Source organism: Drosophila gunungcola, assembly GCF_025200985.1.
Source record: "Drosophila gunungcola strain Sukarami chromosome 3L unlocalized genomic scaffold, Dgunungcola_SK_2 000005F, whole genome shotgun sequence".
Lineage (NCBI taxonomy): Eukaryota > Metazoa > Arthropoda > Insecta > Diptera > Drosophilidae > Drosophila > Drosophila gunungcola.
In genome coordinates, this window is record NW_026453180.1 from 249613 (window position 1) to 275441 (window position 25829).

At 41.8% G+C, this 25829-nt stretch overlaps 5 protein-coding genes across 7 annotated transcripts; 2 read left to right on the forward strand and 3 right to left on the reverse strand.

The window, feature by feature from the left end:
* The first annotated feature begins 1627 nt into the window (after positions 1–1627).
* On the forward strand, positions 1628–17856 carry LOC128259437 (uncharacterized). Of its 2 annotated transcripts, none has more exons than XM_052991802.1 (3): positions 1628–2008; positions 12183–12424; positions 15542–17856. In XM_052991802.1, exons 2-3 carry the CDS (start codon positions 12359–12361, stop codon positions 17306–17308), a joined length of 1833 nt encoding a protein of 610 aa, XP_052847762.1. In that variant the 5' UTR covers positions 1628–2008; positions 12183–12358; the 3' UTR covers positions 17309–17856. The 2 variants fall into 2 exon arrangements, with proteins under 2 accessions (XP_052847762.1, XP_052847763.1); XM_052991803.1 differs by lacking the exon at positions 1628–2008 and adding an exon at positions 11376–11562.
* Positions 17857–18688: 832 nt separating this feature from the next.
* Positions 18689–19632, reverse strand: LOC128258992 (adrenodoxin-like protein 2, mitochondrial). The gene is made up of 2 exons (XM_052991050.1): positions 19380–19632; positions 18689–19300 (listed from the first exon to the last, which is right to left on the reverse strand). The coding sequence occupies exons 1-2, from the start codon at positions 19496–19498 to the stop codon at positions 18961–18963; spliced, it is 459 nt and encodes a 152-aa protein (XP_052847010.1). The 5' UTR covers positions 19499–19632; the 3' UTR covers positions 18689–18960.
* Positions 19633–19710: 78 nt separating this feature from the next.
* On the forward strand, positions 19711–20755 carry LOC128258991 (transmembrane protein 50A). The gene is made up of 4 exons (XM_052991049.1): positions 19711–19888; positions 19957–20091; positions 20159–20288; positions 20352–20755. Exons 1-4 carry the CDS (start codon positions 19805–19807, stop codon positions 20459–20461), a joined length of 459 nt encoding a protein of 152 aa, XP_052847009.1. The 5' UTR covers positions 19711–19804; the 3' UTR covers positions 20462–20755.
* Positions 20739–23902, reverse strand: LOC128258989 (chitooligosaccharidolytic beta-N-acetylglucosaminidase). 2 transcript variants are annotated; one of them, XM_052991047.1, is made up of 4 exons: positions 23824–23902; positions 22819–22934; positions 22093–22727; positions 20739–22010 (listed from the first exon to the last, which is right to left on the reverse strand). In XM_052991047.1, the coding sequence occupies exons 2-4, from the start codon at positions 22887–22889 to the stop codon at positions 20902–20904; spliced, it is 1815 nt and encodes a 604-aa protein (XP_052847007.1). In that variant the 5' UTR covers positions 22890–22934; positions 23824–23902; the 3' UTR covers positions 20739–20901. The 2 variants fall into 2 exon arrangements, with proteins under 2 accessions (XP_052847007.1, XP_052847006.1); XM_052991046.1 differs by lacking the exon at positions 23824–23902 and having other exon boundaries at positions 22819–23060.
* Positions 23903–24195: 293 nt separating this feature from the next.
* Positions 24196–25579, reverse strand: LOC128258990 (general transcription factor IIE subunit 2). Its single transcript, XM_052991048.1, has 5 exons — positions 25417–25579; positions 25240–25344; positions 25002–25164; positions 24651–24941; positions 24196–24501 (listed from the first exon to the last, which is right to left on the reverse strand). Exons 1-5 carry the CDS (start codon positions 25476–25478, stop codon positions 24244–24246), a joined length of 879 nt encoding a protein of 292 aa, XP_052847008.1. The 5' UTR covers positions 25479–25579; the 3' UTR covers positions 24196–24243.
* Between the last annotated feature and the right edge of the window lie 250 nt (positions 25580–25829).

Below are 25829 nucleotides of genomic sequence, written 5' to 3' on the forward strand. Positions count from 1 at the left end.
CGGAACTTTCGATTTCTTTCGATGTCATCGCTTGGGCAGCCGCGGTGCGTAGCAAACCATATATTCAAATGAAAGTTAGCCGATTACTTTCTTGGCGCTGCTGGGCTCGGCCAATTGTCGGCGGTGATCCATGTTGTATCTCTCGGATTTGGGCATTTCTACTTAATCATTTTTCGGCTTGTGCCTGCGCTCGAAGCTCGTTTCACTTGCCTTTTGCTTTGATTGGCAATTTGGTTAGACATTTTTGTGCCATTTCATCATCGGAAATTGGTCGATTGGCCACCAAGACACATCTCTTTTTTGTACAACTTCGAGAGTGGCGAACGACAAATTTACTTTTGGGCTTTGCACTTTGGCAAATTGATCAAATTTGTTGCCAGGAAATTGGCACAAAGTTGTTTGCTTTTCTATATTTGTTTGCGTTGTGCAATGTGCAGATGGAATTACTGGCCCCAAGGCATTTGAAAATTGGGCTGAAATGATTTGGTTAAACAATCTTTAATAGCAAATAATGGTGACATTTGCTTGGGACTTGCTTTAATTTGTTCAAATTAAGTTTTAAAAGGAATTGGGAAAATTATTTGGGAAGCATTTAAAAATTAGAATATCAAATGGCTTTCAAATCATAGTAGTTTAGTAATAAATATTTATAACAGACAAATAGGTCTAACTTTCCTATAATAAAAATTCATTGCAAAACAATGCCTAGAATTCCGCACATACATTTAAAAAAATCTTTGCAAATTTTTCAATTTGCTTAAATCAACAACAAGAAAACTTTCACAAATTATTCTTGAAGCTGTGCGGAATTTTAATTTTCCCATAACAAAGCCATAAGCTCTACAATTAACACATTGTTTGTTGACTTTTCAAATTTATTAACTCGAAAAACAAAAGACTTAGGCAACGAACTTGAATAAATAAATTATTCAATTAAAATCGAATAAATGCTTTTCTATTCGCTCCAGAGAAACAAAAGTTTGACTTGGTAAACGAATTAAATTTATTTACGCTACGCACACACAAAGGTCAACAAAATGTGCCTGTGTGCCACACCTTTTCAGTCCGCTAAGTGTGTGCATTATGTCATTAGGGATTGCATAAGCGATAAGGCTGACGATCATAATTTAATTTTCCAATGCATTGGCCAGAATAACAAGCGCGTGGCCAAAAAGCTGAGCTTTGTAGCTGAGTCACAGCCGGACGCACGAACCCTTTTCGAATAACAATCGAAATTAGGCAATCATTGAGGTAGTTCGCTGGTATCCGCCACCGACCGATCGACGTCACCAGTTACCTTGACACCGTGTCCGCACGGTTGCCAAAAATACGAAAAAATAAAACCAATATATAGTTGAAAACCGTAAGAGAAAGAGAAAAAGGTGGTCGGCAGCAGAAAGCGGCCTGAAATGAAAAGTTGGGCGAAAACAAGTTTTTGGAATACCCGAAAACGGCATATTTTGCATTCGGCATTCGATGGTGCCGAGCAAAAGAGCGACTTTTTCTCTCTTTTCCTCGTCGTGAGCGCTCTTTTAGCCGCTTTTCAGGCATCGGGCGCTCGAGCGGAGCGACAGCTCCAGTGGTAAAGGGGTCAAAACTTTCACGCGATATAAAATCTTGGTAAGCAATACGGCCGGGCCGCATTTTCATTTCAACTTTGTGTGCGACGAGTTGTGTCTCCAGTCGCGTGTCCTGTTAGCAGCCACCTCCGCGTCCGCAGCGCGTCCCTCTTCGTTCCGTTCGCCCGCAGTGTTCGCATCGAATATCTATATAAAATTGGAATATATTTTAAGAATTTCGACTCAAAAATACCAAAAAAAAAACAAGCTACAAAAACAAGCGAGCAACTAGAGACTTGCTCTTGGTTCAATTTGTGCATCCAATAGATCCAAATCCTGGAATTCAGTGGAACACGAATAAAACCCCAACGTGATCCACCGCTGTGCCATTGACTCCAGCTAAAAGGGATTAACGAAGGCCCAATGCAAAGGATTTTAACTGCCTGAAGGTAAGAAAGTGTAACGACATTGAAAAATAACTACTTGATTATTGCTCCAATCGATTTTGAAGATCAATGAACGGATTTAAGTGGCACAGGATAATAATATTGAACAGTGGTCAAACTGGAAATTGGGATCTTAGGACTGCAAATAAAATCATGTCTAAAAGTTAATTGATAACATTTATCAAACATACTTGTAACACAAATTTATTTGACTTGCAATTAAAAGACTTAGGCAACAAACTTGTCATTCAATTAATATCCATAAAATCTTTCAAAAGCATTTCCAACTAATTTCATAAATGAAACAAAATTAAAAGGAAAATATTTTTATTTAAAATGCTTTAATAAATTTCAATTGCTTTTTAAATTTTCACAACTTCAGTCAGCTTATTAAAAATAGTATGCTAACAGTTAATTCCAACAAAGAGCTCTTTTAACAATAAAATCATTTTTCCACACTTCAGACAAAGTTAATGATCAGTCTTGGCAATGGCCGCACCTAACCGTTCTTTAAATGCTGTCTATAGTCTGTCTGCCGACCATATAAACATCTTCACCATTCACACACACAATCGTAACTGTTTGGAAACCTTCGAAACACTCAGCCCACAGTTCCATTTGCTTACAAAAGCGTTGCAATCACTTCGGCGAAAGAGAGAATACCCGTAAATCTTTGTTATATTCGTTTGGAAAAGAGTGCAGAAGAAAGCCAAAAACGCATGGCAAACTTTCGTCGTCGTGCATTATGCGGAAATATAACTATTATTAATAATAGTTAAGGAGCTGCTGAGGCGTGAAGCGGATAAAACTGCTGTGGAACCCTTGGCTCATTAAGCTTCATTTGGATTTGCATACACATAGCTTCCAGTTGGCCAAAGACAGAGCTAAGCAGCCACCACCAAGTCAAGCAAGCCACCCAACCACCCACTTGAAACGAGATTCGAGTGGTTGTGCAGCAGTGGCCGGCTCTCGTTCTGTGTGTCTCATGTTGCTGATTTTGCTGCTGGTGAAATTTCATCGCGTTTCGCGCGAATGAAAGTCTGAAATTACCTTGTGCCGCTTCTCATTCGCAGATGCAGTCGCTGTGTTTTCCTTACACACATGTGCTGCAGCTTCTTCTCTTTGATTAATATTGCGAATTGCTTTGTTCAAAAACTGCTCCACTTTGGGCCAGATGAGCACATGAAAACAATTTCGCTCAGTACGCCACACACTCTTCTATAAAAAACAGTACACCCCGATGCTATTAGACAGATATACTTTCTGTATCTGTATCTGTATCTGTATCTATATCTGTACAAGTATCTTCTGCATCTTCAAGCACGCTCGCTCTCGGCCAAGTGGGTTGCATTGCTCATACGCCGTGTGGGCCACTGCCACTGCCACCACTTGTCATCGCTGCCCAAACATAGCGCCTGGCAATACTTTTAATTGATTTCACACAGACATTGGTGGACCGCAAAACACAGACATTCTCATAGTGAAAGAAGCTGCGCCACTTGCTGCAATAATTACTGGTTTCTCGCTCTCGGTTGGGGCTTCAACTCCAGCTCAATCTCAATCTCAAACTGAAAACCCTGGCGCAAGACTGAAAAGCACGGCGACTGGCTCAGCGACTTGGCGACAATTTCAAATTAACGGCAATTGTCTCGCCGCCTTGTGCAATTTTCACGCAGTTTTTCATGGCAGCGTGAAAATGTCAAACAACAACGGGATTGAAAGAAAAAAGAAAAGCGACCGAACTTTCATTGGCAGCTCCAGGAGTTGTGAAAACACGGTTTTCATTAGCTGCCAAGTGAAAAGAATAGAAAAGAACTTGAAAGAAAAGCTGAAGAGTAAACAAAACAAAAAAACTTCTATAAAATATATATTTAAAGACTATTTGGCATATTTTTAAACCCAAGCGAAAGATTTCTTCTTTTAGTAGTTACCCATTTTTTGCAAAAAGCTACTGCAAAAACAATTTTTTTTAATTATGAACGATTTAAACTAAAATTAAGTTTTTCTTATCTTTAAAGTTTCATATATTCTTGGAAATAAACAAAATGATGTTTAAACGTAACCCACATAAAACTTACTAGAAAAACATTTTTCTTTAAATTATAAAAGATTTTTATTAAAATAAAGCTATATTATTTTCTTAAAAAATTGATCATTTCTTTTCATGAAATCTTTATAACAAAAGTAAATTGTTATAACACGAAAGTCAAACAAAATAGCTTTCAAAATATAATAACTTTTTTCTATAGCTACCTTCACTTAGCTTTCAATCTGCTTTTAATGAGACCGCAAAGTGAATTTCTCATTACTGACATGTAATTCTCGAAATAATTCAATTCACTTTACTTGCATTTGTTTTGATTTCTTTCCTTTTCACTTGGTTAACTCCGTTAACCCTCTAATTCTCCGGCAGCCAACTCAGCGTTTTTCGGCTTGTTGACCACCAAAACTCATTTGGCACCATCCGCTGCACGTCACTCACCACTCAAGTCGCTCCCAAAGCTCAGCTCTTCATTAGGCGCAATCAAAGTTGATTCGAAATTATCATGGAAATCATGGAAAATCAGTCAAATCAATGGCCGCCCAAAGATCCATTCGTATTTCGTATTTCGTTTTTCCTTTTTTTTTCTTTTGATTGAGCCGCGCGAGAGTCACTCCAAAAATCGAGCAGCAAAAATGAAACATCTCAAGTAACTTGGCGGTGCAACTGTATCTGTATCTGTACCTGCATGTGTGGCTGAGCGATGCGCTGAAAAGAAATGAAAACCACTTTCTTTGCATGCATGCCACAAAGTACGAGTACGCCAACACCACCGAGTGGAGCCCGAGAGTCGAGCAATTTGCCTGCACCACTGCAAGTTGCAAGTGGTGTGTGGTGTGTGGTGTGGATGGTGGTGGTGCCTTTAGTGGCGAGCGGTGCGGAGGCAGGCAAGCGGAACAGGCCGCTCCGTGGCGACAGCCGCCGCAGCCCGAAATTGGGTCACTAATTATTTCAGAGCAAAATGCAACCGGCTTTGGCTTTGGCTCAGTCGTTGTATCTGTTTCTGCACAGAGAAAAAAATATCGCAAAAACTCGTTAACGAAAATTGTTTTGGTAAGCCATAAATGATGTACTTGAGAATCTTAAAATTCCTTAATATATTAAATTAAAAGTTTTATTACCATTGATGAGGTGATTTCCTTTGCTTTATTTTATTATTTATTATTTGTAATTAAATATTTATGTTACCTGTGGAATGTCCATAATATCCTATAATTCAATAAAGTTTTACCATGCCAAATTAGTTTTTATTAGCTACAAATCACAAACTTCTGCTCATTACATTTAACAACATATTCAAAGTTTTCTCTTTTTGATAGGTTTAAAGTCTCATAAAATATTCAATTATAAGTTTTAAAAAAAATTCATGAAATGTTTGTTCTAGTATTTGTATTCAGTAACATTATATTATAAAGATGCTTTAGAACTTTTAACAGGGAATCAATTTAAAACAACTTTTTTGGAATTCCTTTACAATTTCCTGAAATATATTAATATTCAAATGTAGTCAACCAAATTTTAAGTACAAATTTTATTATATCAAAGTATAAAATGAAAACTAAAATTTAAGATAAAGTGGTCTCATTTTAACATTTAAAAAAAGGAAAATGAAAGATGTACAATAATTCCTGATTAACTTGGCACTTTAAATTTGACATTGTTAAGTTTTCTTATGGTGCACGAAACTCTGGCTTCCACAGGCAATGCGGCCTCCAGTTGGCTTCGGCTAACGATGCGTTGCAAGTTGCAACTTGAGGATATGCCCCCAGCTCTGCGGTGCCCCCTTCTGCGCGCCCCTTGGCCCCCTCTTTCGCCGTTGATCACCTTGTCGCTTTTTGCTTTCTTTCACCCTCTCCATCTCCACCCTCTCCATCTCCGTCGTCTTTCACTGCCATTCCATTCCTTCGTTCTTTCACCGATCGTCACTGAACTGGACCGGATAAACTTGGGCAGAAAGTGCAAGCCCTTGAGTTTTTACTTTCGTTGGGTTGCCAGTGGTTGGCCATAACGGTAACCGGTTCTGCCCATTCAATGGCATCCGATCCCGATCTTAAATCCCCTCGCCCCTGCCCCTGCCCCTTGCCCCGCCCTCTTTTTGCAATTGGAGTCGTTTTTTTTTTTTTTGTTAGCGGATTTCGCGTTTACCGTTAAAAGAAATGGAAAGTAAAAATGGCCACAACAAATGGAACCAAAAATGGGGAGGAGAATATAGGGGTTTTCTGAATTATGTTAATTGTCTTGTTTCTTTTATCTGTATCTTTATATCAGATCCTGGCTAACGGCATTCCACTAATGATCCGCAAGGGGTGACTTACTTGAACTGTTGGCCAGCTAACGGAAACGGTTAGCAGATAACGGGAGTTCTTCTCCACTCGCAGTTTTTCGGCAAAAGCGTGGGGTTATGGTTGACTGAAAACCGGGAGAAATTGTAGAAGAAATAATTAAAATGGATTCATCACGAAATCGTTGTGGTGGTAATAACTTTGTAAATTAAGCATTTCCGAACGTCTATAACGTGCATACAAAAAATCCATTTAATACCAAAAACAAAAATCAAAAGGAAAAAGGAAAGGCAATAAAAATCAATAACAAATTATACAAAAAAAAAAATGCAGTTTATTTCAGCATTTTTTTTCGTTTCCTTTGCCATGATTGCGATTTCCTCAATTAACATATTTCACACCCCTTATCCCGTATCCCGCATTCCGGCTTCTCTGGCCTTCAACCCGCAGTGTGCCAGATCAGTATGCAAATTGCTCGCGAAGCCCATTTCTAATTTCACTTTCCCTATTTTGCGATAAATTGCGTTATCATTTTTGTACGCACATGCGAGGCAAGGAAATTTCGCAAGCAGCCAACAGGCCAAGTGAATGGAATGCCGTCGAAAAAAAAAAAATGAGAGGCGAGAAAAGGGGAGTTGCGGTTGCCACAATTTACTTTCATTTGCCACTCAGACAGCACCTGGGGCAACTCTGCGGGCGCCAGCGCGCCTTCGCCTTATCGCATTGGTTAATTGTCGCCTTGTCGCCAAAGTGGAGCAAAGAAAATTAATTGTTTGCTCTATTTTACATAATGCCCGGGCGTTTTAGCGCTGCTTATCGCCTGCCACGGACATAAATTGTGAAAAACTGCGGGTTCCTGGTAGATTGTTGCAAGTTCGTTGCCTAAGTCTTTTGTTTTTTTTGTTTGCATTTTTGTTGCCTAAGTCTTTTGTTTTTGCAAGTTTAACATACCACTAATAATGAAAACCACTAAATTAGTAGTTTCTGTAAAATACAAATTTACTTTTAAGGATTAAAAACAATTATAATGAAACAGCCTTAATTCAAATAAAATTTGATTATCAGGATTTGGCCACTTTTGTTTGTTTATTATTAGCCGTGCTTAAAAATTAATGGACAGTTTTATGAAACAAACAAACGATTACCGAATATATAAACCGCCATTAAACGTATGACCAAACTGCCCCGAACCGATTTAATCATGCTATTAAGTTTACGAACCACTAACTGAAACAGTTACCGATGCAAATTAAAAAGTCATAGGAAGAAAATTAAATTAGTGGGGAAACATATGGGCATTTCATCAGCCGAGGTCTTTCAACACACGACCACGCTTCAGAGCTAATCGGTTTACCCCGTGTTGCCATCTGTTCATCTGTAAGAAAGAAGTTACTTAATAACCATAAAAAAAAAACCCAGTTAACTGAGGCACTGACACACACACACACACACACACACACACACACAGACACTGGCACACATGAACGAAAGTAAATTGCCCCTTTACAAGAAAAATAAACCTTCGATGGCTGTTAACATTTTTGCGCTTTTTCTGCCCCACACTCCTTCGCCATTGTTGTTGCTCGTTGCGGTGCGAACAAATTTCACTTTCACAGCATCCGCGGCTCGTGATATCGACATGTGTAGTTAATTACGCATGATCCGGCGGCCGATCGGCGGGTGTTATCCGGGGGGAGGGGGGAGGTTGTTTAAAGCTGGGGGCCGACTTCAATTTCTATGCCACTATGGCAAATAATATCGATCGTTTACGGCCACAAAAGCCACGGCGGCCACAAATGACATCAAATTGAGTGGAAACGCTGGTCTTACCGTTACAATTTCGAAATGCTGCACAGCAAAAAAAACTTGTTATGAAATTTGGAATTTCTTTACAGCACTCATAGCTTATATAAATTATCATTGCAAAATTTTATGAAAGAGATAAAAAATGATTGTATCGTTTTGTTTTTAGTACCACTTCAATCATCAATCATTATACAAAACTTGTCTTTAAAAGGAATGAGAAAATATAAATTTCTATCTTAACATTGCTTTGTGAACTTGATCGCTTAATACAGGTTTATTAATTGTAAAGTTTCAGTTTATTTTATCAACTTATCTTAATGTGTAATACATTGCTCTACAGCATCTTAACAACCTAAACAAATATGCATAAACATTAAATTGATAATGTATATAATTGTTTTCGGTGCATTAAAAGCAGGTCCACAGCATCTGCAATGTTTGAACGGCAGTGAAACTTTTACCGAGCAACAACCGCCACTTGGAATCGATCGACAAACAACAGAAAAAAACCAAAAAAACAAATTCCAAAGCATAAAACTCCAAGCCAAGTTCTCTGTTTTGTTAACCAAAAAATGATGTTTGCGGTTGCGACCGCGCCTCTGTCAATTCAGACTCAAACTCTGATGGATCTTCTTGTGTTTGTGGGGGTCTTCATCCTAAGATCAGCTATCTCATGTCAAAAGCTACAAATTTGTCAGCTCACTCAATTAAGCAAATATCCGAAGACGTTTATGAAGACATATAGAAACGTATTTATATACGCCATACCCCCCGAGGCTTCAAAACTCCAAAGATGAATGAAAACGAAAAAAAAAAAAAAAAGTGTGCATAGTTTTAGTTTCGACGGGGGATTTGTGAAAGCGTTCAATTAAATTAATGGACTCCAAGCAGCCGTTTTGGCAAATGCCAAAACCAAAAAAACAAAAATGCAGCAGCCAGTGCTGATAAATAATTACCTGGACCATGGCATAAAATGCAATTTCGTTTTCTTTTAATTGACAACCGATGTCAATGGATGCCAGGCTTTATATTTATTCCTTACGTGGAAATTAAAGGAGATGCCAATGAGAGTTATTATCGAATTAGAGCAGCCCGAGAGGCTGAAAATGTGTGAAAAATGCCTTATAATTTGAGGAATTACACTGCTCGAGGTCTTTGTTTGACTTTGATTTGCAGGAAATGTCGCTGTGCTAATGCCAGTGCTCTATTCAAATCAATTTCAGCATGGTAACCATTGAGATGTCCGATTCGTATCGCATCGATATCCGGCTTCGGGGGCCCCAAAATGTAAGCCACGTAAATTACCGAGAATTAGAACGATCCAACCGCGAGTTATGTGAGTGCAGCAGTGGTTCACCTAGTTTGCAATGGACCAGTTACCATATAGCCAGCACAGCTATTGGCCTGGCCAGCGTCACGCATTGTCATTCAATCAATTGGAGACATCGCCACCAGTCATCCGACGACTTTTCATTGCATTTTCACTTGCCAGCGCTTTTCACATGATTTAATGCACCGCCTCGTACCGATATACTATAAATATAGGTATATGAGTGCGATGGCAAAGAAATGAAAAATGCTGAACCCAGATCGTAAACTAATTAGCTGAAAACAAAAGTCTGCAGTTGCACCTTTCGCCTGCGATGTGCGATATGTAAGCAAATAATTTTATAGTGCTAATTAAAAAAGAAAACAAAACAAAGGAAGAGAAGAGAAAAATAAATATATGCCCTTATATGCGGCATCTGTAAGAAGCGGGCCCGAAACCCAGAAAGCAGGAGAGGAGGCGGTGAAAACTTTCACTTGCCAAACAGCCACAATAAACAATTCCATTTGGCAGTTACACATAACAACAGCAGCAACAATGAGCATTAAACAAGCTCCATCAGCTGCTGAAGAAGAAAAATTTGTTGTCTTCTTTGTTGGCGATTGAAGGCGCTTGATAAGGAATTTGTTTGGGTGCCAGCAATTAGCAAAAAAAAAAAAGAAGAAAACTACAGAGTCCAACAAAATTTCGCTGCCTTTTGCTAATTGCCAAAGATTTCTAGTTTTATATGCAAATCTTTGGCCATTTCCTGCTGAAGAAAGTGGTCGAGAAAATCAAATAAAAAATACCTACTCAAATAAATGAATGAACCACCGTTAAATGGGAAGAGCTCCTAAAAATTTCGAGAAGATAATAACTCGTTGCTAACATTACTCATTTTTATCTTGGCAGAAAATAGACTTAAGCTTATAATTGTCCCATATCTTGAGTGCAAAGATATAATTTCAATCTTAATTTTATAATTAAAAAAAAAAATGTATATAAAATTTTGAAGATATTTTTGCTTTAATAGAAATGGTTTTTTTTAAAAGTTTCAGAATATGCTTATTAACTTTTTCTTGATTTTATTTAATCTGGTAAAGATTAATTAAGTTAAGGGAAGCTAACAAAAAAAACAGAAACAAATACATTTAAATTAAATAAAAAATACTAAAGTAAAGTAAGATTTATTTTTTTAGGCCTACCAAAATTAAAAAACCTTTTTACAAAAACTCAATTGATATATGATTATTTGTAAAAGTAAAGTCAGTAAAGGTGCTTTAGAACGTAATTGGCAATGTTGCTCTTTTTGTTTTGTCCACAAATTAAATTACTTCTTAAAAGTATCAAGTCATAGCTATAGTAAATATAAGTATAGTTCTTTATACTTCTTTTGGGCCACTAAAATGTCTAAAAGTACCAAATCCTTCAATTTCAAAGGGGCTAGACGCTCAAAACTGAGAAAGTCATGATTGCATAACACAATCAGCTGTAGGGCTACTGCTAGAGAGCCGCTCAGCACCTCCACCCACCCCCTCTTTCGGCCGAAAAACAATCGCCAGCTAGTTTAGTGGTATCCGTTACTGTTTCAGTGGGTTAATAGTACACTTGCTCAACGCCAGCAAGCCGGTTTCATCGGCTGCTCCTCGGACTTTATGGCCGCGACTTGTTAAAAACCCATTTACATGTGTTTATGTTTTATTTTTTTTTTTTGCTTCAAGTAGAAGAAGAAGACCTGGGCACCAAAACAGTATCCATATCCACCATGTGTAAAAGTAAAAACTGCCAGCCCAAGTCTCTAAAGCCAAAAAAAAACTAAAGAAAAAAGAAGCGGGAGAGCAAGTGAAATGCGTTCGCTGCTGAGAAGTCGAATCCCCGAAGCTGAAGCCGCTTACTTTTCCACCGCTCCGGCGGCTGTGTGAAAGCTGTCAGTCTTCGGGTCTTCCAGTCTTCAGCTCTGCAGTCTTCCAGTCTTCAGTCTTTATAGGCACTCGAACGCAGTCGCACCGTCGGAATCGGCAGTCCCAGACTCTTTTTGGCCAGGCCTAAACTCCGTCTGTTACTTTTGGGCCGCCACTGTTAAGTTAGATGGCCAAGTCATGCTAGAGTGCGACTGTTAAACGTAAGACCCCTCCCCCCGCCCCCCTTTGCTCAAGCGACTGGGGAAAAACAGTCGAAAATTAATGGATGGATCGTAAAGTGCAGCCACTGTGTGGAAAACCTGACGCTGCGTTGGCGTCTTGGACTCGGCGACTCGGATTTGGATTCGTATTTGGATTCGTATTCGTATTCGTATTCGTATACGTATTCGTATTCGTAGCTAAAGTTGTCTTGCGGAGTACTGTTATAGTGAAAATAGAAAGTGGTTCCTGTTTGGTGCGCGCGAGTTTTCATTTGCTTTACATAAAATGCAATTTTCTTTCTCGCGTATTAACCACTAACAACGACACCATAAGCCTGCAAACGGGCAATTGTGGCTAATAATTTGGCTGCTTAATGACGGCCATAAAGTCTAATTTTGAATTATGTCCATAAGTGTGTTGTCCAGGAGCAGGGTGCTTCACCACAGGCATTATGATTAAACTAAGTGATATAAGCCAAGTTATTTTGGCTAACAGTGATTTACAACTGGTGCTAATAACAGCACGGTTACAGCCTCTCTTTGGCTGGCCTCAAAAACTCACATATTCGTATGCAAATCCGGCGCATTGTTTACCCTTGTTCCCCTTTCTTTTCTTGCAGACACCACACAAAAATAGAAAAAAATAAAGAATAGCAGCAGCAGCAACAGCAGCACCAAAAGCAGCCGCAGCAGAGAAGAAAGCCGAAGAAGTGAGGCCGAGTAGCGAAATCCAAAAATCCACATTTTTGGAATTTCAATTTCAAGCCAAAACAGAACATCACAGAACCAGATCAAAATGGGACACCTGACGCGAAGCAGCAGCCTAATGGCCATAGTCCTATGCCTGGTACTCAACACAAAGGTGAGTAATATATACATATATGTATATATGTATATCTATAGTATAAATGATGGGATCTGGAAAGTGTGGGCCATAATTTCAATTAGGAAACGTACAGTTAAAAGATAGATCTGTGGTGTGGCCCACTTTACAGCAACTCATTTCGTATGCAGACCCAACCTCTAGCGGATCTCTTCACTTTCGACTCTAGACTCTAAGACTCTAAGATAGACTACCGTTCGATCAATAGCGATTCGAATGCAAATCACTGCGAGTGCCTATTGATGGATTGAGTTTTGTGGGGAAGTCCGAGAAGAATATCGCTGTAGCGGATCGGATCGAATTGCTGTCAGATCAATATCAATATCGCATCGAGAGAGTCTGCGAATGGGGAATGGGGAATGGAGCAAAATGTAACAACTAAACGGCACTTTGCTAATCATTGCAATTAGAGTTGGATAATTAGCTGCGAGAGGGAAAAGGAATCAGATATGTACAAGAGAATGGGAGAGGGGGACATATACATATACATATTTAATGTTTGCTTTTACAGTGGGTGATTTAACAGCGTCTTAACAGGGAGTTAGCAAGTCAGAGGCGGGGCTTAACAAATGTTTAGAAGGGTTTTTTATAGTAACAGAAAATAAGTGCACAAATAAAAGAGAATAGGAGACATATAATAAATGTTTGCTTTTACAGTCGGTGATTAAAACAGAGACTTAACAGAGAGTTTACAAATCAAAAGTTTACAATTAAAAAATAACATTTTAGGATTGCTTTTATAGCATAACAGATTCACAAAATATTTAAGTTATTTAAAAAAATGTATAGAGTATTTTTCATTACAATTAATTTGTTAACATCATTTTGGGGCTCGTACTTGTATAACTTACAGTGACTTGCACTTGTTAAGTTCAAAATAAATAATTTTGACAGCCAACTTTTTATTAAAGATGATTTATAGAAATCTTTTTAAGTGTCTATGAAATGTTTCACAAAAGTATAATGTTTTTTCAAATTAACTAAGTAAAATTCGGTCCTATAAATAAAGGAGAAACTTTAAGCCAGAAAATTACCCCGGGCTAATCAATAATAATTTAATTGAGAGATCTAAGGCATTAGAAAGCGTAGTTAAAAGACATTTAGTTTTATAGAAAGAATTAAATATCAACTTGATTTTTATAAAAAACAAATTTAAATCAGTTTTGTGCATTTTAAATGCACCTAATATTAACCATTGCGATAGACTGTCAATCAATATTAGAAAAGGCCATAAATTTGGTCGATTTCTTGGGGCTGCCGCACGCTTTCGTTTGATAAGCATGGCCAAGACGAAATGTTTCTTTTCCCCCCTCTGAAAAAGTCCAGCCTTCAGTGGGCTATTTAAAGCGCATCAATCACTGTGGAGGCCGATGGAAAACACTTACACACACACACACACACACACACACACTCTGCGGATTTAAGCCGATGCAATCACGTGAAGGAAAACGCAAAACTGGCCAAGTGGCCAATAGCCATCCAAGTATCCAACTATCCAACTAACCAACTGCGTGCCTGGGTGCTGAGGCGGCGAAGAAATTGCAGTTATGCTCTGATTTGTACCAGTTTTGACTTTCTTGTTTATGGCGCATTAATTCACAGAGATTGCTTTATTATTTATTTATTGTCAGTTTTCTTTCTCCAAAGCGTCGAGCGAAAAAAGAGAGAAGAAAAATTACCAATACCAATCGAGGCGATCGATCGATAGATGTGTTTATATTGATACCTCCATTGCCAAGTGCGTGGAATGTCCAAAAAAAGAAAAGACTCGAGACTCGAGACGATTTTTCGTTGGCTTCGCGTATCTTTTTCTTTTGTTGGCCAGCTCTTTTTCCTTTGGTCATTTCACTTTCAAAATCATCTCACGACATCTCTGAACGCGTGGTCACCAGCCGCCACCGAAAGCAAAAATAATAATAAATAAACAAACACAACAACCACAACCTACAAAAAAATCCACACCGTCATCGTGTTGGATTTAACTTTCGGTTTTCGTGGACTTTGAGATACATCCGCTTCCCGTGTGCAGCCAGAAAAAAAAACAACCATAAAATTATGAACCAGATGTGAATGAAAGAAAGAAAGTGACAAAGCCCTGCTGCGGGCGGTGAAGTGGGGGAGGGCGTGGCCATTTCTCTGTTGTCTTATGCAATGGGTTAAGCTCCGTTTGGGTTTCAGTTTTTGTTTTGTATTTTTTTGGGTAAGCGTGCCGCTCTGACAACCATTTAATTTCAAAATACTCATACTCCAGCTGTCGTGTAATTTTCAACGCTTCGCCTCGCTTCTTTTCAAATGAAATGTCGTCGAGAGTGCTTTCGGTTTCTGACTGAGATTGCTATTGCATAACCTAAATCCAATTATGTGACGGAAAAAAGATAAACCAAAACGAACCCGAAATCGAGAGCTTTCCGCAATCCTGTGATCTGAGCCATAACCTAGGTTGTAATCGAAACATTTATGGTGGGCGTAATATTTTGACATCGTTTATATGAACAAGGGGAATCAACAAAAGCTGTAAAGGGCTGAAATTATGATAGTGAGCAAAAGCAATGGCAATCACAAGGCTTAGGGAACTTTTAAATCTTGTATTTAAAATAATTCTATACTTTAACTTACTTTATAAGTTGAATTTACAAGTTTATCCAAAAATAAGAAACCTAAATCATAAAATCGTTTTCCGAAACAATCTGGACGAAGGGCTCTTAAAATAAAAGTTCAACGCTGCGTATGCGTGATATGCCTATTACTTGCCTTCAAGGAACATCACTCACACGCAACGTTGCCGGCTTTTGCAAGCCTGATGGCTCATATAAACGTAAAATGTTAAATAAAAATACATTAATGTAGGTTTGCAATCTGTAATGTTATAATTTCTGATCCAGATTTGGATTTACTACATAAAATTATAAATTAATTTTAATTGGCCAAAAAATGGTACAATTTTAAACGAAAAGCTTGAAATCTATAATCCATGATATTTAATACAGTGACTATTAAAAACAAATTTTTGGGGATTACTTTATACTACTTAAACCCATAATTAAACTATCTTTCAACACTTTTCTAATACATTTTCCGCTTATTTTCTTTCCACAGCACCTGTCGGTTCATGGCGACGCCTCGCACATTGAGTCCGCCGCCCTGCCCCTCGAACACAGGTCCGGTTACGGTCCGCCGGCGCCCATTTACGGAGCGCCCCAGGGACCATTGAGCACCGGGGCCACCAACGATGTGTCGGAGGAGGCCTGGCCGCTGGCCAGCACCAACGACAGTCCGCAGATCAAGCACCTGCAGGTGCAGTGCGAGAAGACGCACATGCGGGTGAACATCGAGTTCGACCGGCCCTTCTACGGCATGATCTTCTCCAAGGGATTCTACAGCGATCCGCACTGTGTGCACTTGAAGCCGGGCACTGGCCACCTGAGCGCCACCTTCGAGATCTTCCTGAATAGCTGCGGCATGACCAGCTCGGCCAATCACAATGCGGCTGGCTATGGAGCGCCCACGCCATCGGGCAGCTATGTGGAGAACACCATCATCATCCAGTACGATCCGTATGTGCAGGAGGTGTGGGATCAGGCCCGCAAATTGCGTTGCACCTGGTACGATTTCTACGAGAAGGCGGTGACCTTCAGGCCCTTCCAGGTGGACATGTTGCATGCGGTGACGGCCAATTTCCTGGGCGACAACCTCCAGTGCTGGATGCAGATCCAGGTGGGCAAGGGTCCCTGGGCCTCCGAAGTCTCCGGAATTGTGAAGATCGGACAGACCATGACCATGGTGCTGGCCATCAAGGACGATGAGAACAAGTTCGACATGCTGGTGCGCAATTGTGTGGCCCATGATGGCAAGCGGGCTCCCATCCAGTTGGTGGACCAGAACGGCTGCGTTGTCAGGCCCAAGATAATGAGTAAATTCCAGAAGATCAAGAACTTCGGACCCTCCGCCTCCGTCGTCAGCTTCGCCTACTTCCAGGCCTTCAAGTTCCCCGACTCGATGAACGTGCACTTCCAGTGTGTGATCCAGGTGTGCCGCTACAATTGCCCCGAGCCCAAGTGCGGTCCTGGCTTGCCCGGCGGTGAGTACGGCCTGCCCCAGATTGGCGCCAACGGTCTGTCCGAGGAGTACGGTCCGCCGGAGGCCTACGAGCGCAATGACTTTGCCTTGGGCGGTCCCGGTGCTCTGCCCCCGGCTGCCTACCCTGATCCACGTCACCCCGCATCCGATGCCACTGGAGCCTATTCGGAGAATCAGCCCGATGTGGTGCCCTCACCTCAGGCTCAGACGTCGGCGGCAGTGCCCACTGCTGATTCGGGATCGGTTTCGGGACCGGCCAGCTCTCCGCAGCCCCAGCAGCCCACGGGCAGCAATGAACTGGGTCTGCCACCACCACCACTGCCCGGTCAGAGTGGTCAGTATAGCACGGTGAAGCGCAAGGATGACCTCAGTGCCGGTGGCAATCTGGTTTCCCTGGGAGGACGGCCGCGATCCGTCGAGGGATTGGACGATCTGCGTGGCGTGCGCAGGCGCAGGGACACCATGGACATTGTGATGAAGCCGCAGCGGATCTACAAGCGGAATGCGCAGGAGATGACCGATGTGAACACCAGCAGGATCATCCAGGTGGTGGCTCCCGGCGACGTGAACTTTGCGCTGAACAGCAATGCCAGCAACGAGACGGTGGTGATCCAGTCCGCCCGCTCGGCGGATGCGGAGACCATCTGCATGTCGGTGCCCAGTTTTGTGGGTGGATTGGTCATGCTGCTCCTCGTCCTGGCCGTCGCCTCTCTAGTCGCCGCCTTCCTCTTCGTCCGCGTGCGTCACTTCGATCGCAAGGGTGCGGGCATGGCCTATGTGAACTAAGGATCTGAAGGACCAAAAATCACGAGGATCCACAGTTCATCACCAGCGACGACGACGATCATCGGCGTGAACAGAAAACCAAATCAGTTTTATGTGCACTTCAGACAAACACTACTCATCCATCTATATAGGCACCCGCTATCCTGTAGCCATCCAATCACTTCACTATTTATTCTTCGGTTATTTATTGAGACCCAACCACTTTTCCACCTCCTCCACGACACCCTATCTTCTATATGTTTCCCTAGTTTTAGACGAAGCGAAATTGAATTGTCAGACTTGTTAAGTTTCAGTTATACCTACAAAGGATTTAAGGCTTCCATCTGATTGGACAGATTCAGATACAGATTCAGATACAGATAAAGCCTTGAATGTTACAATATGCAAGTTAATATCGAAAACAAAAATCAAACGAAGTAAAGTAGCGGCAAGCATGGAAAAGCAGAAAATCGTTTACAATAAGTTAATATAGCAAATGTATATATTAAATTATTTATTTATTACTTTATTTGATAGCTGCGAAATAATAAAAAGTTTACTTTTATTAAGCACCCAGTGTTTCAAGTGGTTCTATTACTTTATCGGGTCAGGCAACCCCTGATAAGAGAAGGCAAACAAAGCTAGTGCAAACTTTATCAGGATGATGAAATGTTTGGCTGGGGGTTTGATAAGCCTTTGTTTTGGCCATGACTGGGAGTTTTACTTTGGTTTGGCAAAAAAAAAAAATTACTGGACCTTTTGTTTTTTAAAGTCCTCTTAACTTTTACCACCAACATTTCAGATGATTAAACTGTCTTGCTATAATACCAGTCCCCAGACTCAGAATATTATTAAGATGAGATTAAAAGTATACTACACTCTTTGGGTTTGCTTATCAAAACTGCATTATCATTATGATACCGAGGAAAATCTCTACTAGTGATTGTTGTTTTGCCGAGCACAAGTGGCAAATCGTTGAGAACTATTACACAGAAAAAAAATAATTGCAGTGCATTACTCAGAAAAATATGTAAATATTTCTACAATAATAATACATAATAAATTAGAAAAAAAAACTATTTAAATTAGGTCAACATTTTTAAAATAGTTATCTTTTAATGAGTTACAATAATTTACTTTTTTTTTATTTTCATAAAGCAAATTTTTATCACTTGTATTGAAGACGTATTAAATTTGGGGATAAATGTAATTAAATGTAAAAATAATTAAATTAAAATAAGCGTTTTTGAACAAACATTAATAATATTTAAGTTTCGGTGCCATTTAAAGATAAAAAATGCCTCTCAAGAACTGAAACAGTCTAATAGTATTGATATTGATAAGATTTTGATACCAACGTCAGAATACACCTCCACAAGTTCAATAAAATCAGCGTGGAAATAAGAAAATACATGTAAATTTATTGGGAACACATATTTACATATTGATCTAATCCCTTTGAGCTTAAACACTTTAAAAACAACAGCGGACGCAAATCCGCCTCTGGAATCGAAATCGGTTTTATGCACGCATCTATAATAGCCGCCTGAGCTTCGTGTCTTTGGGACAATACAATAAGATTTCATTCAGAAAATATTGACTACATCTAGTTGAACTAAAGCGAATTAGCACTCAAAATTGCAACAAAGTATAACAAAGTGTTTGGCGTCCGATTACGCGGCGCGGGCGTCGTTGATGGTGGAGGGCACATGGACCTCCAGACCCTCCATGTCCTTAGAAAGTGTGATTTGGCAGCCCAGACGCGAGGTGTCCGTCAGTTCGTAGGCCAGGTCCAGCATGTCCAGCTCCTCGTCGCCGGGCTTGTCGGGCAGCTTCTCGAAATCGCTGGTCTTGAAGATCAGGTGGCATGTGGAGCAGGTCAGGGTGCCCTCGCAGGCACCAAAGCCATCCAGATCCACGTTGTTGTTGACCACCACATCCAGCAGGGAGTCGCCCACCTTGCCCGAAGTCTTGATCTTGTCCCCGTTGGCACGCACGAAGGTTATGTTGACACTGCAAGCAGATGATGATGATGGTCAATGTTTGGTCTAGGGTGTGGAAATACTCCCAATATACACACGGGGCTACTCACACATCTTTCGTTTTCAGGGCCAATCCCGCCGAGAAAGTGCGCGAGACGATCGGCGATCGCAGGTTAAGACTACGAATCGCCAGTCTGGAGGCAGTTCTACAGGTGTTCATGACTAGCATTGTGGCAACGAGTCCTTTTTAATCTCTAACTAAGCACTGACCACACGCACCCACTCGTGTCGCTGCGATCGGTTGTTAAATAATAATTACAATTTTCAATCAAAATTGCGTTGGACGTGAACTAGGAAGTGTGACCGTAAAGGAACTAGCTTAAAATTACCCCATACCAACGAAAATATACCAAAAATACTAAATGAATAGCAGTTCCATCTCTAATCAGCCGTAGACAGTCTGGCAACCCTGTGGGTCAAAACAAGAAAGATAGCAGAAATAGAATAAATTAATTTAAGTTTTAAAAGCTAAACAATGGGTGTGTTGGACAATGTTGCGAACTATTTCACTGGGGAGACGTCCCGGAACAAGAACTCCTCCATAATAGCAGGCCTGCTGGTGAGGATCCGTGCGCAGACAGACATGAGTCGCCCCCGCCTGACTGTGCAACTTTTTCTCCTTTATAGTTTTTCGCAGGATGGTGGGTCCTAATCGATGCCATGACCATTGATGGCAATCACCAGATCACCACTGGCCATGTCTTCATCGGCATCTTTGGCACCATCAGCTTTTGCATGGTGAACGCTGTGAAGGGGGAGCACGTAAGCGAAAACCCTTCTCATTGAGCCCACCAAATGACTCACTCCTTGTTTGTTTTTATGTGCGCAGATCTCGGAGGAGAACTCATCGGAATCGGGTGCCAGGATAGCCAAGATCTGGCTGCTTGTGGGCTTCGTAATGGGCTTTGCCTCCATCATTGCCGCCGTCTGGGTGATGATTGATGACTTCATCAACAACGGTAAGGGTTTGCTTACTAAACATGGGTACCTACTTTGATAACCATAAATAATCCCCCACACAGATAAGAAAGATGGCTGGTTTGGAGTAGCCCTGCTCATGCAGAATGTCTTCATCCTGTTCGCCAGTTTGATCTACAAGTTCGGTCGCAACGAGGAGGAATGGAACGAGTAGAGGGCTTCCATGCGAACACTTTGCACACGGGAACGCTGCTTTTAGTATCTAGACTCTCATACGTACATATTCAGGAGTCCCATTCAGGAGTTTATGCCTCACCCCATTTAAAAGCATAACTTGTACATCTCTGCTGCCCCTCGGATTCAAAGGTTTCGGAACTGGTGAAGCTGTAAGGGATTTCATCGCTTTCGATTCCTGCCAATTTGAATCGGATGGAAGCGGAGTGTAGTAGGGCCTATAATCTCATTTATACTAAACATAATAAAACGACAAGTCACTTGCGTAAGGCCACCTTTGGGCTGTGATTTATTTTGAGGCGGAGAAGAGCGTTGTGAGTTGAACGAGGACGATTAGGATCACCCAAAGCCGCCCGCCGCACCTGCAACTACATCTACAAGGATAGCGACCGTTAAGAAGGACTTGGACTTGATCGCCGATTAAGCTTGTGCATCGTACGCATCAATGGGACACTCGTGCTCGTTCTGCAGGCACCACTGCGGCTGCATGGCCTCCGCACCCAGGCCGTTGTCCACCAGCCGCTGGCGGTGCAGCAGCAACCGGGACTCGGCTTCGCGCCAACCCCCGATGGGATCGGACCACAGGCGCTCGGCCAGGGCACTGGCTCTCGGCCAGAAGCGGTTGTCCAGCGTGTGCTCGTCGATCTGCTCCGACCAGATGGCTCCCTCGGCACCCAGTACATGATGCTCGTAGTCGCCGGCAATGGATTTCAAACTATTCCCGTACACCTTCTGCCAGCCAATGTAGGGGGAGCACCAGTTGTTGCCATCCGTGACCCAGCCAGGTCCTCCGCAGTCCAGATACAAGGCATCATAGTTGGACACTATGATCTTGTAGCCACGCTCCAGGATCTTCTTCACCTTGGGATCGGCGCCCGTGGTCCAGATCTGAATAATGTAGCGCTCCGGATTGAGGTACTCGTCGATGAAGGGCTCCTCGGTGAGTCCGCTGGTCCACAGGATGATGGGCGTGTGCGTGCCATTGGCCACCTTGTCCACCCGGGCGAGCGCCTCCGTCTGGAAGTGTCCCCACAGGCGCATAAAGTCGGCGGTCTCCAGTTTCCAGCCCTGCTTCTTCATCCACTGCTGTATGGCCTGGCTGCTGTTCCAACAGCTGGTGGACACCTCATCGCCGCCCATGTGGAAGACGTCCGGGTTGAACTGGTCGTACATGGTGCCGTAGATGTCCTCCAGCACATCGTACATCTCGTCCACGGTGGGATCCAACTGTCCGCAAGGCGGCTCCACGCAGTAGGACTTCCATGGCTGGGCATTGAAGCAGGCGGTCATGTTCTTGTGCTGCCATCCCTCACCCACATGGGCAGGGGCATCGAACTCGGGCATCACACGGATTCCCCGCACCCGACCGTACTCCACAACCTCGGCCACATCCCGGCGGGTGTACACCTGGCGCTGGGAGTAGGCTCCTAGTTTGTGCAGCTCGGGACGCTTCTCCACCTCCAGGGGGAAACTGTGCGAGTCGGTGATGTGCCAGTGGAAGGTGTTCAACTTGACCAGGGCCATGCCCTCTGCAGGGGAAGAAGAGGGTGATCATTAAGATGCTAAAAGAGATTCCCCTTCTACTGCCTTAATCCCTAGCCAATGCCTCACCCAACGTTCTCTTGATGGACTTCACGGAGTAATAGTTACGCGAGGTGTCCAGCAGCAAGCCACGCCACTTGTACACCGGAGCATCATGAATAGTGGCATTGGCAGTCACCTGAACCTCGCGACGGATGTCATCGTAGACAACCAACTGGGCCAGCGTCTCCAGACCATGGCGCGCTCCAAAAAAGTTCGCTGCCGTGATGTTGGCCAGCACATGACCCGAGGCATCGGTGTCGATATCCAAGACATAGCTCTCGTCAGTTTCCAGGGTGAGCCGGGCAGGTGTGGGCTCATTCGGGATGTTGATGTTCACGGACATGCGATAGCCACCGCGGGCGAGGATCTTGCGATCGGGGATTTGGGCCTCTAGCATGTCCATGAAGCGGTCCTCAGCCGCCCGCCAAAGCTTCTCTTGGCGCGCGGTGCCATTGACATGGAAGTCAATGAAGGAGATGTCCACCTGGCGCATCAGCGTGTCCAGACGCACTGCACCCGTGGGCTTGGGCCACAGGGTGCCGATGGCAGAGCCGCAGAAGAGCCGGCACACGGGCATGCTGATGGCCTTGGCGAAGTTCTCCTCGCTGAGCTCCACCTTCTGGCAGAGACCACTCCGGCACTCGTAGCCGTACACCAAGTCACTGTGTTTTGGATTGATTTCAATCAAAGAGAAAGTTAATGACCGATCTAAGGGGTATCCACCATAAATACTATATAGTTTGAACCACTTACTTCGCACTGTGGGCCGTCAGTTGAGCCACCAGGGCCAGGAGCAGGGCCACTCCTAGTGCAGTCCGCTTCATTGCGTCAACCTCAGCTCAGAAACTCTCAAAGACAACTGGCGAATGCTTCGGGAATTATAATTAAACGGATTTGAGTATTTCAAAACAAGTTTTCGGCCGCCGCGTAGAGAGCTCGAGCTCATTGCCCGTTCCACAGAGGCAGCTCGAGTAAACAAAGAACCAGATTTTCGGGAAGTCCATTTCCGAATACCCTTCCCTCTTAAGTTAGGTTATATTGTGAAATTAAAGTGAATTGAACTTTAGAAAAATATTAAAAAATTGTTTGTTTTATAAAAAAATTTAAAATATTGACAGTATTTTAATTGGTTGTTATATAAGCTACCTACTGGTTTATTTATTTTTGTGTTAAATATGAAAACAAATTATTTTCAATTGAAACCCAAGAATTAACTTACGATTTGCATGTTTATATAACAAATTTTGCAATTTAGTGTTACTTTTATCGGTTTTCGATTAAACATGATTTATTATTATTTTTTTTTTTTTTTGAGCTGCCATTTGTTTAAATTAACGTATAATTTATTAATAAAAAATAAATAAATTATAAACAAAATTCCAAAACCTTTAAATCTGATATACTAGTTGGTTTTTATATTGGTTTTCTACTTATTTATTTCATTGTATATTAATTTATAAAATATAAAAAAAAACTTTTTAATTTTATTAGTAGGTTATTAGTTGAATGATTTATTGATTAATGGTCATTGTTTTAAGAATTCTTTTAATCGAAAAAATGATTAGCTTTTGAGTAGTTGTAAAAATTAGTTAGATTTCCGTTAGTGTTGCGACACGGGCTGCATTTTTATTTATTAAATGGCAATAAAGGGTTATTTTCCAATATCTGATTGTACTACGCCGGTTGTTAACCTCCAATCAAGGATGCCCCAATCTGGTTCTTGAGCCCAGTAAAAAGCCGGTTAAAAAATTTGCTCACAATAATCCACCGCCGCACAAATATAGGTTATTCCAATCGATTCCAACTGAACTTGGGTGCTGTTCAATGCAGACTAAAGCTATGGCTTCCCACTGTTGCCAATTTATCAGCTCAAGAGCATCGATTTTGGAAAACTCACACGCAAGCTATCGTCGAGGTGGGCGAACAACAGAGAATGTCACGACAAGATTACATAGTTTTGCTTTTTAATTATCTTTCGCTGTGCCAAACGTCGTATTTTTAAGTTCAAAGCCGATGGCAGATAGCAATCTGAGTCCATAAATCTCCGGGAATGAGTATTCGACCATAGGAACACCGAAATGCGGACTCTTAATGAGATTGCGAGTGGGTAAACAAATTTATATAGTGTACTTATTTCCATTGAGAGTTATTTTTATTGCCTAATCTAGAGTTATAATTCTACGTGGGATTCACGCCCTTCAGCGTTAGTGTGTTATCCTCGTAGACTTCCAAAACGTCGGCCAAATGCTCGTTGTCTCTGGGCTTCTTGAACTGCCGCTTCTTGTTGGCCGCCTTCTTGCGCTTGGGAACGGGTTTCTTGAGGCCATGGTCCTGCATGGAGCGAATGCCCTGCTTCTCGAGGTACTCGTCGATTTTGGCATCGTCCATGGCATCGACCGTGGCCGAACGCCATAGCTTCTGGAACTCTTCGTCCACCTGTAGGATGTTAAAAGTAAATAAATAACTTTTAAAGAAGTGTGTACGGTATTAAATTTAAATTTTTATTTATATTCGTTTCTATGCTTTTATTTTACTTTATGGTTATTCTCAGAAATGTACGGTTTAATTGAAATACAACTACTCACCGAAAAGTTAGCTGTCCTGTCGTTGTAGAATAAAATCTTCTTTTTGTCAATGGGTCTTATAATGAAGAGTATTTCGGCAGCTCGGTTTTTCAGAACTTTTTCGCAGTGCGGCAGGGATTCCTGGACATCGTCCAGCAAGATGCCTCCCAGGCCCTTCAAATCGTGCTGCTTGAGCAGTCGCATCAAGGTCTTGCCATCCTTGATTTTGTACACTGGCTTGAAACTGAATTTGGTGCCACATGGACTGGCTTCAACCTTGGGATTGTTGTGCAGAGCCTCGCTGGAAAGCCACTGGAATGGAGGAGTACGATATAACATAACCCTAAACAGTATATATGTTTGGCAGCTAACATTCTTAACAGATTGCCCAATGTCCAGTTGGTTGGTCTCGTCCAGAATCTCCTCAATGGTCAGTGGATGATCGTCGCCGTCCTGATGACGGGTGCGCATGAATTTTACAATCTTGGCCAGCACTCCAAACCGGTATTGGGAGCTGCCCGACATGGTCTTGTATCTGGAAAAGGGTGAAGTGGTATCCACATGGTAAATAACCAATCCGGAAACAGGGAAATCCTCTTGAGGAACTCACGTGGAGGCATCCAGTTTGGGAGCCGTGGGCGGGCGCATTTTACGCTTGGAATCATCACTGGGCGGCGGTGGAGCAGGTCTATCGGGCTTGGATTTCTTCTCAACGCTATTTTGAAAGGATAATTTATCATTTGCAAGGAGCAGTCTTCACAAAAGAGGCCACATGTCTGGTACTCACGTGGGCGTGGCCATCGCCCTCTTTTTGAAGGCCTCGCGTTCGCGAAGCAGTGCTGGATCCATTTTTAATGTTTTTTGAAATCTTCTTTTGGAGAAACTTTAATATTTTGTCCCGTTCCGTAAAATCAACAATTCACAAATCTAAACAAAATCCAACTCAGCTGTCTGTGGAACCATGAACTACCAGGGCTGCGAAGCTTAAGTTCAATATTGGAACTAGTTCATTTTATACTCTTTTTTGAACAGGTCCGATAGCTTTTAATTTGTTTTATTTCTAAAATATATATTTTGCAGCGGTCCTCACTCATTTCGATGCATTTTAGGACTTTGGAACATACCTTCACTTTAAATAATAGTTTTAACATAACGAAACAATAAGACCAAGACAATGTAAGACGATTTTAATTTTAACCA

Bases quoted from the DNA above. Each gene is read 5' to 3' on its own strand.
- LOC128258990 (XM_052991048.1), bottom strand. From the start codon at position 25,478: ATGGATCCAGCACTGCTTCGCGAACGCGAGGCCTTCAAAAAGAGGGCG. The intron at 25,345-25,416 runs GTGAGTACCAGA...CTTTCAAAATAG, and splicing joins AGGGCGATGGCCACGCCCAC to CGTTGAGAAGAAATCCAAGC. The intron at 25,165-25,239 runs GTGAGTTCCTCA...ACCCTTTTCCAG, and splicing joins CCCAAACTGGATGCCTCCAC to ATACAAGACCATGTCGGGCA.
- LOC128258991 (XM_052991049.1), top strand. From the start codon at position 19,805: ATGGGTGTGTTGGACAATGTTGCGAACTATTTCACTGGGGAGACGTCC. The intron at 20,092-20,158 runs GTAAGCGAAAAC...TTATGTGCGCAG, and splicing joins ACGCTGTGAAGGGGGAGCAC to ATCTCGGAGGAGAACTCATC. The intron at 20,289-20,351 runs GTAAGGGTTTGC...TCCCCCACACAG, and splicing joins TGATGACTTCATCAACAACG to ATAAGAAAGATGGCTGGTTT.
- LOC128259437 (XM_052991802.1), top strand. From the start codon at position 12,359: ATGGGACACCTGACGCGAAGCAGCAGCCTAATGGCCATAGTCCTATGC. The intron at 12,425-15,541 runs GTGAGTAATATA...TTCTTTCCACAG, and splicing joins GCCTGGTACTCAACACAAAG to CACCTGTCGGTTCATGGCGA.
- LOC128258989 (XM_052991047.1), bottom strand. From the start codon at position 22,889: ATGAAGCGGACTGCACTAGGAGTGGCCCTGCTCCTGGCCCTGGTGGCT. The intron at 22,728-22,818 runs GTAAGTGGTTCA...TCCAAAACACAG, and splicing joins CTGACGGCCCACAGTGCGAA to TGACTTGGTGTACGGCTACG. The intron at 22,011-22,092 runs GTGAGGCATTGG...CTTCCCCTGCAG, and splicing joins GTCCATCAAGAGAACGTTGG to AGGGCATGGCCCTGGTCAAG.
- LOC128258992 (XM_052991050.1), bottom strand. From the start codon at position 19,498: ATGCTAGTCATGAACACCTGTAGAACTGCCTCCAGACTGGCGATTCGT. The intron at 19,301-19,379 runs GTGAGTAGCCCC...ATCTGCTTGCAG, and splicing joins GCCCTGAAAACGAAAGATGT to TGTCAACATAACCTTCGTGC.